This window comes from Eurytemora carolleeae, unplaced genomic scaffold (genome assembly GCF_000591075.1).
Source record: "Eurytemora carolleeae unplaced genomic scaffold, Eaff_2.0 scaffold1381, whole genome shotgun sequence".
NCBI lineage: Eukaryota > Metazoa > Arthropoda > Copepoda > Calanoida > Temoridae > Eurytemora > Eurytemora carolleeae.
Window position 1 is genome coordinate 38834 of NW_019397272.1, and position 14906 is coordinate 53739.

General features: G+C 31.3%; 1 protein-coding gene across 1 annotated transcript; it reads right to left on the minus strand.

The window, feature by feature from the left end:
• Positions 1 to 201: 201 nt before the first annotated feature.
• LOC111713183 (uncharacterized) lies at positions 202 to 13225 on the minus strand. The gene is made up of 14 exons (XM_023488005.1): positions 12662 to 13225; positions 12136 to 12258; positions 10669 to 10729; positions 10023 to 10240; positions 9092 to 9267; positions 8208 to 8333; positions 5892 to 6111; positions 5001 to 5047; positions 4161 to 4397; positions 3866 to 3952; positions 3570 to 3668; positions 1646 to 1722; positions 1115 to 1201; positions 202 to 965 (listed from the first exon to the last, which is right to left on the minus strand). Exons 1-14 carry the CDS (start codon positions 12758 to 12760, stop codon positions 871 to 873), a joined length of 1752 nt encoding a protein of 583 aa, XP_023343773.1. The 5' UTR covers positions 12761 to 13225; the 3' UTR covers positions 202 to 870.
• Between the last annotated feature and the right edge of the window lie 1681 nt (positions 13226 to 14906).

Below are 14906 nucleotides of genomic sequence, written 5' to 3' on the forward strand. Positions count from 1 at the left end.
CACACCGGACTAACCAGAGTGAGCAGCATTAGGTTTCTTCTATTTGAAATCAAACGCGTTTTGGTCTTTAATTCAATAATCATTTACTTTACGGATTTGTTTATTATATACAATTTTATTCAAAATGCATATGCCAACAAAAAAGTACTTGAAAAAAAAGGCTAACAAATTATGTTTAATGGGCGAAATTGTGATCGAAAGTCACAGCTTTCTGGAATATTGACAGAACCGTTAAATCCACGTGACGGTACACGGAAGGAAAACTTTTTAGCATTAAAATTTATTATGAAGTAGGGTTAAACAACTTTACAAACGTTATAGAAATATTATTTATTTTACTACGTAAATTGGTTTCGTAAAAAAATATATATAATTTGTATCTTAAACATGGAAATTGATTGACTAGTGATTAAAATTCTTTTATAACCATTAACAAAAATAAAGTTTTTTATGCATATTTACACATTTAGAGATTTCTAATTTGTCAGTTCCTATCATGAAAGATACACAAGGAACAGTCATATCTTTTAGTTTACAAAATTACAGTGGGACTTAAAAAACTATGGAATATGAAGACGACCGCTACACGTAATGATTTTAAAGCTATGCAGGAAAAACCTTTTTTCTTTATAAAAACATCAAAACTCATTGCTTAACTATTGTCTTCCCATTCCACACTTTTATGGTACTCACTTTACGACACTTTCAGGTTAGATTATAAATAAGACTTTGCTTAATTGTGATTATAATTCTCAAAAAATATCAATCTCTTTTTAGTAAACAAAGATATTGGGTTCCTGATGTATCTTCCTTGTGTAGTCAATTATCACGTTAAAATACTTTACAATTAAGAATGTACAAAATTATTTATTACAACGTTGTTTCTTTGGAGCCCAGTAGAGATTTTTGAATGTACTGCAGAGTACAATTCTCATCAGGGAACTGTAATGTGTACTTCTCAACACCTAGACAGAACAATACAGTTCAGTGCAGTACAGTACACTAAAGTACAATAGTATAGTACAGTATAAAAACTAAAGGAAAGCTAAGGAGAGGGCTAAAAAACCCTTATCCAACTGTCCTAACTTTTTATTGATTTCAAATAATTGATTACCTGATTCTGTTCCAGAGCGGTTTCTGGCTTGATTACTTCGCTCCAAATCTGCCAAGTTAGTTGATAAACGTGACGCTAGGTGCCTCTCTGCAAATAAAAAAAATTAATAAAAATTAAAAATAAGTGAAAAACCTAGAAAAACACATTGCCAAAAATGATAACATAAGGTTGTTGGATAATTGAATCGGATCTATATGCAATACATGTATTCAAAAACTATAAAACAAAAAATATGAAAAAATGGAGGGGCGGGGGGGTGTCAGCACGTCAATTTTATTGTGTGCACCCTGAAGATTTTGCACCCCCAACCCCTAAAACCCATATTTGGACAAAATTACTGATTCGTTTTTTATTTATGAATTTGAATTAATATCAAGTTTTTTTCTTCTCCCCACTCCATATTAAAACAATTATTAGGGTTTTAATTGCTGAAATTTTGAGTTAAAAAATTTTAAAAGGATGAAAATTTACCTTTTGATCTCCAATTTTAATTTTTATTTTTTGATTACCAAATATATTTTTTTGTATGACCTGACTTTGACTCCAAAATAGGCGAATCTTCTTCACTGCTTTCAGACCCATAGCTTCTACTTCGTACCCTAGTTGGTCTAAACAGATGTAAATTTACAAGAAAAGTATAAAATTAAATTTTTAAATGGAATGTGATTTTTTTAAAACATTTCATTAAAGCCCCAACTTTTACTAAAGAATTGAGTCTTTGCCACAAACTCAAATTTTCTATCGCGATATCTTCGCAACCTGATTTTGTAAACTTTTGATATTTCAAACTTAGAATATTCATCTAAAAGAATTCACAATTTTAAATATCTAAGGGCTACGACTTTGGGTTGCAAAGATATATGGATTAGAAAACCAGAGTTTGTGACAAAGACTCAATTCCTTTTCTAGAAAAACAAAATACAACTGTACTAAAAAATCTGACTTTCTTATAACTCCATAAAAACCCCAATTTTAACTAAATCTTCTAGAAAACAGGGGTTTTTAAAACTAAAAACCTACTCTTATTATTTTTTATAGCAAGCATCAATGATTCTTGCCTTTAAGTGTATCTTTAAGTGAGGTTAAGGTGCGATCCCGATTATGAAAAATCGGAGTAATATGCATATTTTTAAATAGGCGAACACTCCTTTTAATGATTTAAATCCAAGCGTGAACTATAATCTAATTATAAATAAATAGATAAAACATGCATTAACTCATAAAAGTGATAAAACAACCAATTTATTCATTTTATTGGATGATAAAAGAAAAACCGCATAGGGTTAATAACCTTTGGATCACATTATACATTGGTAAAATTTAGTATGTAAAATGATACAGTTACTTTGGACTGCACATTAAACATCCTTTCAAAGTATGTCTAAAAAATAGACAGTCAGAAAAAAAACTAAAAGATATATTGCGTTTATGAAAAATTTAAAATGAATAAAGATATATTCCTTGTTAAGTTGAAGTAAATCTCTGGGATCAATATTTGAAACTAAACAACACTTAAAACATTTTCCATTTTTAAGAAACTTGAAGGAATTTTCTTTATTTTTGTATCTGTAGAATTGTAAGATTTAAAGGAATTGATTCAAATTTTATATTTTTATATCTCGGCAACCCAATGTCTGAGACCTTTAATATTTTAAACTAAGAATTATGTTAGATCAAATAATTTAAGTTTGTTAAGATATTGGGATTAGTGACTTTGAGTTTTTGGCAAATACTCAATTATTTTAGTTGAAATTTTTTATTAAGGAATTTAAAGTTTGAAAATGAGAGACCATGATGTTTTCACAATCTTAAACAATGCATAAATGCATTGTACAGACACCCTAAACTAAGCTTTCAGTGCATAATGCAGTGAACTGCAGTACTCTAAACAAAGAAATAGTGGGTTTTAGGTGGAGAGTGCATAATCTTAAAAAATGATTTCTTTTAAGATAATTGTTCGATTCCATTCCACATCTGTATGAATAATGTCTGTTTTTTCCCCAAACAAACTTGAAAATGGCTTTACCAATCGGGAAAGGGTATGGCTGGGCGAAATAGAAAAATTTGTCTGTGTAAAAAAATGTTGACATTTATGGTTTTTTGAGAATCCACAATAAAAAACCGCAAAAATTTTGGTTTAATGGAAAACAATAAAAAATCATCATTTAAGTAACTACAGTAATAACCAGGAAACTCGGAAATAGAAAGACGACCATTATAATCAAGTTATAACTTTAAAAAGTCCAATAAGCATGAGACACAACACTGTGCTGTGTAAAAAGACCCATTAACAAAATTAGTGATTTAATAAGTGTCTTATAGTGACAACAGTATTGCCATAATGTCGCCTTTCTATTCCATTGTTTCCTGGTTATCATTGTAGAAAAGGGGCAAGCAAAATGACCTAAAAGCATAGCATGCTGAACAGAAATTAATAATTTTTCTTTTGATTTACCTGATATTATAATTACTGGCTGTGCTTGATCGTTTAGTCAACTTGACCGGTATAACAGCAGAGTTCCTTGACTCAGCTATATGATGATATCTTGATTGTCTAATTAATAAGCAATTTTTTTTAACAAAAATTAAATTTATCGTTTAAATTAAATAATGAAAAAACAGGATGTTCTGCAAAAAAATGAACTTGATCATGTTCAAGATAGAAATCAAAATTCAACCTTCAGATTGTTATATCTGCAGTTTTTGAAAAATTTGAAAAATTGACTAAATGAGTTTTTAAAAAAACGATTCCTATAGATGTTGTTCTGACTAGCGTTCTGCTTTTTTGGCGGAGTTGAGACAGTGTACTGCTTCTTTTTACCCAGCTTAGTAAGCCAACTAAAAGTAAAAAAACTGATTACTTGCCACTAAGACTTTTTATGTTTATATCTTTGTAACCTGATGTCGGAGGCCTTTGATATTTCAAACTTTGAATTCTGCTTTAAAAAATAGTGAAAGTTTAAGATATGAAAGGTTTATAACATCATGATGCAAAGATACATCCAATATTCTAAAGATAAAAATTTAAAAATCTGAAAAGTTCTACCTAAAATAACCGGACGAGTCTTCATAAACCCAATTATTTGCCGGTTCGCCAGAATACGAAGGTTTCCGGCTATGACCTCGTCGGTCAGAGTGTTGAACCTCAGTTCTACTGGATTTTCTACTACTTGATCTTCCATTAAACTCCTCTAGGAGGTCCAACCCCTTGGTGGACTCCTGGAAGCTGTGTGTTCTCCCCAAACCTCGAGAAGACTCCTGAGTACTTGTTCGAGACATACGCCTACACAAAAATTAGGTTGAAAAAACATCCATTAAGAAACCGTCTTTTTGCCTCAGTCTCCAATTTTCTAATTCCTTTAGATTTACAACTTGATAGTATAACCATTTTATGTTTTAAACTTTACTTATTCAAACTAGCAGCATTCATAGTTTTCAATAGCAAAGGTTTCAAAAATTGGAAAATTAGAGCTGTAGGTGAGTAATCATTTCTTATCTAATAATTTACTTGAAATATTGAAAGTATAATTTTTATTCAGTTAAACTCATATATAAGAAGACATCGGAATCATTTTTATATAATGTCGCCTTGAATTTTAATTAGAAGCTGGCCCAAGCTGTTAAAGTTATCCACTCGGAGCTTTACAGGTGTAATGTAATATATGTATAACTTAAATATATATCTCTTAAATATTGTTCGAATTCTTGTAAAAGCGAAATGTACGCTAGCGTACAGTGGGAACTCAACTATTCTGAAGTTACCTCAAAAATATCGAGTATTTTAAGTGACAAGTTGTGAGTTGGACATGCCACTCTACAAATGAAGGGTCACTGAAAATGATGCCTAAAGTTCCTTAAGATTGAAATTAATTGATTCATGATTTACCTATAGTTTCTGACGCCTGACAAACCCTGGCTGGGTTGTGGGGTGTCCTGGAAAGAAAAATTAGATTGTTGATTTTGATCCCAAAATAATGATTATTGATTAGTGACAAAGTACCAACAAAAATATTGATTATTGACAAAGTACCAACAAAAATATTGATTATTGACAAAGTACCAACAAAAATATTGATTATTGACAAAGTACCAACAAAAATATTTATTATTGACAAAGTACCAACAAAAATATTGATTATTGACAAAGTACCAACAAAAATATTGATTATTGACAAAGTACCAACAAAAATAATGATTATTGAATATTGACATAGTACCAACAAAAATAACAATTTTCATTTATGCAGAGTTAAAAAAGTAAACTTATAAAATCCCCAAGGTTTTGGGGTTAAAGCAGGTTTAGATGCTAGAACTAGAAAATTTTAAAGTTCTGGGACCAGAGGCCGAATTAAAAGAATTTGATCCGCGGCTTAAATTTAAGATGCGGCTCAAATATGGTTGGTTCCACGTAAAATTGTATTCAATGCTTTAAATTCAAGCCAACGCTCAATTTAAACCAGTTTTTGGCGGATTTGAAACGCGACTCAAATTAATTAAATGCGGACAAGGATTTATTAAATCTGAACCAGGTCTAGAGTCTAGAGACGGTTCAACCACGTATCTTGAATCGTTGATTTAAAACTTTTATATGTTCTTCAGAGATAAACTCTTCATCAGCACTTCAAATAAATGGTTGAATCGGTTGTATGTAGTTCAGTTTATTAAATTAGGCCCCAGGGAAACCCCAATTTTTTCCAACAGACATTGTTCTGTATCTCATAGTCATAGCTCAGTTTTATTTTTCATTGAAAATGTTAATTTCAAACACATTTTCTACCTCAGTTGTGTAAACTGATGCGGGTATATTTCTAATACTTTCTGAACTCGCTCTGCTCGCTCGACTCGTTCTAGATGTCCGGGTCTCCTGGTTAGCTGAAGAATCCACTCCTTCATCCGTTCCATTTGTTACAAGGAGTGTTACATCCGCATCATTTGTTTTACGTCCTGCAGTGGAACCAATGGAACGCTGACTTCCTCGTTCCAATCTCGGAACAACACTGTAAACAAATAAACAAAATATCAGATTGGTATTCTTGTTTTGGATATATTTTAGGTATTCTTGTTTTGGATATATTTTATATCAAATTATTAATATCAGATTGGTATTCTTGTTTTGGATATATTTTATATCAAATTATTAATATCAGATCGGTATTCTTGTTTTGGATATATTTTATATCAAATTATTTCTTGAAACTTCATTGGCAGCCTAACATCATTTTCGGGGGAAACAGTACCAGGAATATAACACCCAGGTTTCTTCTATAGATTCCTTAGATCTAACGCAGACCATTAGAAAATTTGTGTTATCATGTTGCCTAATGGCCGGACAACTTAGAAAAATGTAACAAAAATAAAAAATGTAGCATTGCACTCCTCCCCCTCTCTCTGGGTAACATTAGAAAGGGGACATTACTTTAGATTAATATTTACGACGTGGGAGTTCGTATTTTCTTGAGATTAAGTTCCATGGGCAACGCCGGGCACTTCAGTTAATCCCATAAATAACTGACAAATAACTCATTTATGTATGTATGAGTACTGGTACACGGCGTACAATAAAAAATAAACTACTTATTACAAGTTATGTTTCTCATATTTACCTTCGTTCTTTATTTCTTAAATATGTATATTAAAAATAAAAATTAAATTAAATTTTTTAATGAGTGGAAATGAAAAAATACGCGAAAAAAGAAGTGTTTTTTTTGTGATGTTTTTTTGCAATCAAAACAAAAATAAGTTAATTCGCCTTAAAAGACTAAAAATTATAAAAGCTCTAAAATCTATAAATCGATTTTTATCTTTTTTCTGATCATAAACTTCAATTTAGAATTATATTTATAGCATCTTGATATCATAAAGTAAAATGTTGTTTACAACAAAATAACACTTTTGCAATTTTTAATCTTGTCTTCCTTGATTTAGAATATTTCTTTTTATCCTCAAATTGTAAACAAATGTGTTAAAAGATAATTTCTAGGCAACACATTCTAAAATATTGAATGCAAGACGGAATATATTTACGTAAGACATGTTAAAATGTGTATTTTGAAAACATCACATTATTGCATTTTCAATTTACAATTGCAAGTTTATATTTAATTAATGAGAAGCTTTTTAATTGACAGCTTCTCTTGACTTCTACGTTCATGTGTATCCATGCTGTTTAACAGCCTGATGTCATCAAAATTAAAATAGAAAGTGGTCTTGATTGTATTGATATAATTGCCTACCACTGAAGGATCACCCCCCCTCCTCAAAAAAAACACTTGAAAAGTTTTTAATAATCTGCTAAGATCAGTTTTCAAGGAAACAATTATTGGACTATAGGCATCTCATAAATTCGTACATTATAAGGTTAGATTTGCACAGGTTTAACAGATGCAATGTCCAGTGCAAATATCTATGCAAATATGTCAAGGTTATTAGACCTTTCACGCAAAACTAATTCAAACTTTATGGTTCAACCAATTCTTAAGAAAAAACAGTTTGTTGCCTATAGAAATGTAAGACTTGATTACTGATTCTTTGATCTTTGTATCTAAACCTGCGTACCTTGAAATATTCTGTATTCTATTAACCATCTGAGGGACTGATGCTTTATTTAAAATAGTTAACAAGAGTCGGGAATACATTCAGGATCAGGAAAATACTTGAATTTGATCCGATATTCTTGTAAAGAATTAGCAATATTTGCAGTTTCAGACATGTTTTAATCCAATTTGAACGTCCAAAATTGCTCTTGAATGATTGAAACGATTATCTCTTTTGTCAGAAAAGCTCAATTTGATCTAAGGTGGAAATTTATGAACTCATGAACTGCTGCTCCTTGGAGCTGTATGGTTCAGCTGATATACCTGTGTACTGCTGCTCTATCTAAGTTGCTCCTAGGTGCAGTATGGTTCTATTTATATACCTGTGAACTGCTTCTCTATCTAAGCTGCTCCTTGGAGCTTTATGGTTCTCCTGATATACCTGTGTGCTGCTGCTCTATCTAAGTTGCTCCTAGGAGCAGCATGGTTCTATTTATATACCTGTATACTGCTGCTCTATCTAAGTTGCTCCTAGGAGCAGCATGGTTCTATTTATATACCTGTGAACTGCTGCTCTATCTAAGCTGCTCCTGGGAGCAGTATGGTTCTCGTTTAAGGAGTAGCTGCTCTGATCCTTTTTCCGCTTCTCTTTCTCCACAGGAACCCCAGAGGGGGGTTTCAATAATCTAAAATTAAAAGATAAATTATTTTTGATAAAAAAGGCGATCTGTAGACCTATAGGTTTTTTTTTAGAGTAAAGCAAAGATTTAAGAGAAAAGCAGATTAAACATCTTTTGTGTCGATATCCAAGGTGGGGAACTGAAAGGTATTAATCTGTAAATCTCAAGATCAATGCTTGATCTTATGATTTACAACACAAACGTTCTGACTTCTGCAGATCGATAGTTGAAATCGAAAATTATGTCTTCATATGTACCGCAATTAGGGACAAAAATACGCGGGGTGGTTTATATACAATAGTATTTTAAAACTATACAAAATTTAGCTATGCAATATTGTTACAAAAAGCAATATTCAACTTTTGAAAGCTTATTTACAAAAAATAGGTTAGATGGGAAACGCACTGAAAACTCTGATTAAATTAAAGTACCGAACTGGCTTTGATGAAGCTAGAGCAAGTTGTACAGTAGTACACAAACAGACTATTTATGCAAGGCGGACCAGTACAACAAATGAATCATCATCTACTAGTGAGATTAACGTATGTGAGTCCTACAAACCTTGCACATCCTTTACAGCAAGGGAAGCAGCCCCGGATCTACCTTGCACATCCTTTACAGCAAGGGAAGCAGCCCTAGACCTACCTTGCACATCCTTTAAACCAAGGGAAGCAGCCCCAGAACCTACCTTGCACATCCTTCACAGCAAGGGCAGCAGCCCTGAACCTACCTTGCACATCGTTTACAGCAGCCCCAGAACCTACCTTGCACATCCTCTACAGCAAGGGCAGCAGCCCCAGAATGGATCAGAGCAGCAATCTGCCACCAGGAAGCAGCACCCGGAGAAGTAGCAGCAGAGAGATGTAAGGAGAAGGGATGCTATGAGTATAAGCAGGATCTGCCACCAGTTCAATATCAATCCTAGATTCTCAACTGCTTCCTAAATAGCATTTAGAATATAGGAACCAGAAGCTAAGCCTTTTGATTGGGCCAGCGCTTGGACGTAACTTTTAAATCAAAGGATTTAACTTTAATTCCGGGGTTATTATAATAAATAAGAAAAGAATCATATAAAGTGGTCACTAAAACCTCCGACTGTGCGCGTTATTAACAGATTAAGAATATAAAAGCTTGGACCTTTCTCTGAACTTATTTATCTTTACCAACACTGTAAACGAACTTTAGAAGAGTTAAATGGAAATGTTGAAATCAAGGTTGGCTGAGTTGTTGTCAACAAGAAGCCTAAATTGGTAGATGATGCTTAGTTTTAAGATTGGAAGTTGAATACTGACAATCATCAGCATTAAATTAACCTTATTCCTGAATTCAATTACTACATTGAAGACTAATAAACATGACGGATAAGTAACTAAAACTCCTAATAAATTAAAGCCATAGTTTCGTGAAAAAAAGAGTTTATCTAATTTCTGATTATTTGTACTTTTAAAAATTTCTCAGAATTATAGCCGAAGCTTTCCGAGGGAACTGATTAATCGTCCCAACCCTTCATCTAATGCCTATACTTGCAACCTGATAGTGTTAACCTTTGAAATTTTAAAATATAACTATTTGATCTAACTGAATTTAAACTTTTAACGTTTACGATATTAGGTTGCAAATATAACAGGAGTAAATTATTAGTTTGGGCCGAGTAATCAGTTCTCTTTATTTATTTTTTCAAATCTTTTGACTTACCAGGGTTGGATCTGAATCAGTTTTGGTTGCTAGACTAACACTAGTCTCCGTAGGATCTAGGTTGAGTAGCTCCAGTATCCTCTCTACACCTGGATCCTGGTCCAGGTTCAGCTCCTGGTCTTGCTCCGGGTCAGGTTCAGGACTGTGAGAGACAACAACGGAGATTTCAACTCCAACAGGCTCTAAATTGAAGTCAGGATCCTCACGTATACGTTCTTCTAAAGTAAGATACTTTGTAAAAAAAAATGTTGCTGGCAAATAATGGGTAAGTCTTTCAAAAAGAGCTTTTAGGGTAGTTGTTTAGAAGGCATGCCACTAAATAAAAAGAGAGACACTTAGAATTATTCTTTTGAGGTGTATAAAACAGAAAAATATTTGCGGGTGTTGTTAACTTAAAATTCATTTTCAAAACAATTTAAATATTTCATTGTCTATCATTTTTCCTCTAAATCCTAAAAAGTGACACTTCTTGAGAAGCCGGGTATCTCCCAGTATGGTTAAAATTCTTTTGTTATTTAAATTTTCTAGAGTGTGTTGGTTTTGGGTGTGTACATTTTCAGATTGCGTGTATCGTGCATTGTGTGCGTATATCTGCGTATCTTTGCGTAATAATGCGTAGCTGAAGAGGATGATGCTAATAATTCACCTAATATGGAGAGGTTAGGTTTATTACTGGTGGTGGGTACAGGGGGCTGCTCCAGTATTTCCTGACAAAATACAATTTTTTAGAAAATAAAATTGAAATAAATTTTCAAAAAATCGTTTAGTACTTTCCAAGAAATAGAACTGAAATTGAACAACAGAATTATAGTTCTTTCCAAAAAAATATAATTGAAATAGAATAAACAAGAGTTATCGTATTTTCTGAGAAAACATTGAAATAACTTGAACAACATTTTTATATAGTACTTAATAAATAGAATATACAAACAAAATTATAGTACTTTCTAAACAAAATAGTCTTGGAATAGAATATACAAACAAAATTATAGTACTTTCTAAACAAAATAGAATCAAAATAGAATGAACAACAAACTCAGTGTACTTTCTAAGAGAATAGGATTTTAATAGAAACAGCATTTTTCTAGTACTTTAAAAGAAAATAGTATTAAAATACAACAAATCTAATTGAAATCAAATAAACACTTTTTTGAAAATAAAATTGAAATTTTACAAAATTGAGAATAAATAAAGGCAAATGCTAACCTTATATTGCGAAGAATTATATTTTTTATAGAAACTTAAAAATATCAGATATTCGGTAGAAATGATTTCAAAAATATTCTGAACACTGATTTTAGTGTTTTTGACAAAGGAAAGGGTTCCAAAGTTTTATAATTTTTCTTGAGAGAAGATCTATGCTAAAATCCGTAACTTCACAGTAGTTCGTGTTGTCTTAAAAAGTCCAAAAATCTTTCAAAGGAACTGAGTTATTGTCACAAGCTCAAATTGTCTAATCCCTATATCTTTACAATCTGATGATGTAAACCTTTGATGTTTCAAACTTAGATTATTTGGTCTAACAGAATTCAATGTTTGAAATATCAAAGGTCTATGACATTGGGTAGCAAAGATATAGGGATTAAAAAAGTAGAGTTTGTGACAAAAACTCCTTTGGAAATACGAACCCCATCATTGTCCCTGACTAATTCTGAGATTAGTTCCTAAATTCTAATCTATAAATTCAACATTATACCTTTTATGGAATAATATTGCAATCATATTTGAATAATATGATACACACTATTTGAAGAACATATGGTATTTAAGTACCTAAACTTAACATGTGAATATAGGTGAAGACTTTATTAAATTATACTTAAACCAATAAACGTATTATTTCAAATCCTGCTTTTTTAAAATATAGTTCTCTTTAATACTGGCTGAGATAAATAGATATTAAGAGCTTTGCCCGGATTCCATTTTTTTCAAGATTTAGTTCATACACAGGGGGTATAAATAAATTGATATAAAATGGGTTTATAATGTTTTTATACAAATCCCTCTTGTATTGTATCTTAAAGATCTAGTCAAATCATAGTTTACAGTTTTGCTTATCAATGAAAATGAAAATGAAAGATGAATTAAAAAACAAGAAGTGTGTAGAATTTACCTTACTCTCAAATAGTTTCTTATGAATATCCTTGAGTTCATCTTCTACAAGAGGTCCATACTCATATTCAGTATACTCCTCCTCGTCCAGTATTACGGGAGGAGAGGGTGTATCCTCATCTATCTAAATACATCAAATCATGATCTGAAGACTCCCCCCACCTTAAATAAAACAGGGAAATCCGCGAAATTTTTCAATCTTATTATTCTAAAATAAAAAGATAAATCAGCGACCAAAAACTAAGAATTTTGTTGTAAAAAAGCTTCCATGGTACTTTGAGCCATTTTTTTTCTCGCAAAAAAAATGTTTCTTAAATGGCAACCATCTTTAAAATAAAAAAATCGTATAATATTTCGCGGCTTTTTAATTGGTGAGTTGACTAATAAAAAATTAGTTAAAGCAACGTTTTTAAATTCCGACCGGACATTAAATTGCATGGCTTTCCCAAAGCTAAAACCAAAAAATTGGGCCTGATCGTCATACGATTTGTTTAAGCTATTCCTGAGTTAAACTAGTGTTTACAGACCTGAGGATTAGGGTAGGGGTTAACCGAAGGCAGAGAAAGAAGAATGAGGAACAAACTGCAAACCATTATCGACTTCATAATCAAAAGTTTCATGTTCATCAATTTGATTGATTGCTAACACGATTGATCTAGGATCGAGGGAGAAGGTTCAACTCGATCGATTTTGAGTCATTTCGAGAAACCACTTGATCTGGAATCAGGAGGGGAGAAAAGATTTGATTGATCTGGGATTAGTACGAGAATCAATTTGGTTGTAGATCAGGTTTCAACGATCAATTGAGCCCATGTAGTTGGAATATGGTTCATTGGATGTTAAACTATAGAATTAGTTTCTGATGTAGATTCTTTTATCATCTAGAGAAGGCTTCGCCATTTTTCTTTTCGTTTTTTCTCATAACTTCTCATCTTTCGCCATTTTTCTTCAATTTTTCCTTTCTTTTAATGCTTTGGTTTGAGTTTGGCTTGAAGCCCATGCTTGAAGATTATTTTGATTTTCATAATTAGCTTTATCTTTCCCTTTATCTTTCCCTTTATCTTTCCCTAATCATGTTTTTCTGAAAATAAAAAATATTTGATCAAATTTTCCTTTATAAGTTCATACATCAATAATGAGGAAGATGTCGTCGTTCTAGCTTAAATTTTCTTTATTGTGTCTGTTAACAGAAAATCCACAAGTCACTTTCATAAAAAAACTACAATTGCAAATATTAACCATTTTCAAAGAGAAGTGGATATCTCACTCATTCTTGATCAGATGATGGTTTAAGGGTAATGTCTTTCGTCAAAATGTGAATTATGTGTACGGTCCCTTTAAAGTTGATTTAATTGTAAATATATTCCAAAAAATGCGTTCTCCTTACAATAATATTATTTGAATGGTATAACAGCTACAAAACTGTCCGATGAAAAAGTCAANACAACTATACAATATCAATACCTACCGTCCTACAACTATACAAAAATACACAAAATCCCAATTTTTGACTTGATTAATTTTTTAATTTATTATTTAACCCCTTTCATTTTTCGTCACTTTCTTCCATGTGTATTTCATTAATATATTATTTAGTATGTCGAACAAAAAAAACAATTAATCAATTAAACAAAAATGTAATTTTCAAAGAATATTTTGAATATGCTCTGATCATTAGCTTAAAACGAGAATGTTAAAATTTTTACGATATTTTTGAGGAAAATTAGAAAGTAAAACTAGAGCTTTCTTAAAAGGGGTTGCCGGAATAATATTTTGTACCCTGATAGCACCTCAGGTATAAAATTCAACCTAAACGTTGTTGGTGAAAAACAACAAAAGTTTTAAAAAATATTTTTTCTAATAGATAGTTTTCTTGGGGCCGGATCGAGATACGTTGGAAAATAAGGAAAAAGCAGAATGATATATATATATATATATATATATATATATATAAAAGCGGAATGATATGGCAATATATGATAAAGATTTTATTTGGCAATATGATAATAATATTAGGTGGCAATATGAAATTAATGTAATGTGACAATAGGAAATTATGGTGGCAATATGAAATTAATGTAATGTGACAATAGGAAATTATGGTGGCAATATGAAATTAATGTAATGTGACAATAGGAAATTATGTAGTATGGCAATATGATAATGGGCGTCAAACCTTATAGAAATTCAACGTATGGACCGTATGGAACGTATTTTCCGGGAGAACATTTTTTATATTTTTGAAAAATTAAATTATCATTGTAAAGTAAATACAATTTTCATAAAATCCTTTAATTTAAATGGTAAAACGAAATTTTATGAAATCATATTAGCATTACTGGAGAACTTTTTTATACTTTTAAGAATTTTTTCCAAACCTAAAATGTACGTATTAAACAATTTTGCTCCTTTAATGTCTAGGTTATGTTTAAAAAAATAGAAATTATGATAATGATAATGATAAGCTACAATATTTTACAAAAACGTTTAATTTTTCAAAAATATAAAAAATGTTCTCCCGGAAAATACGCTATACGTAGCGGGTCCATACGTTGGATTTCTATAAGGTTTGACGTCATAATAGATGAGTTGATGCTGGAAAATAATATTGTTGATATTTGACTTGGCAATATGATAATGATTAGTATGATGAAAAAATGTTCGATGTTAAATATAATGTTATTAGATTACCATGAGCAGAATAATGTGTGTAAAATGATAATTTGGTTTCGAGCTTCCCTCTCTTGTTGTCTGATAAAAAGTTAATCTGAA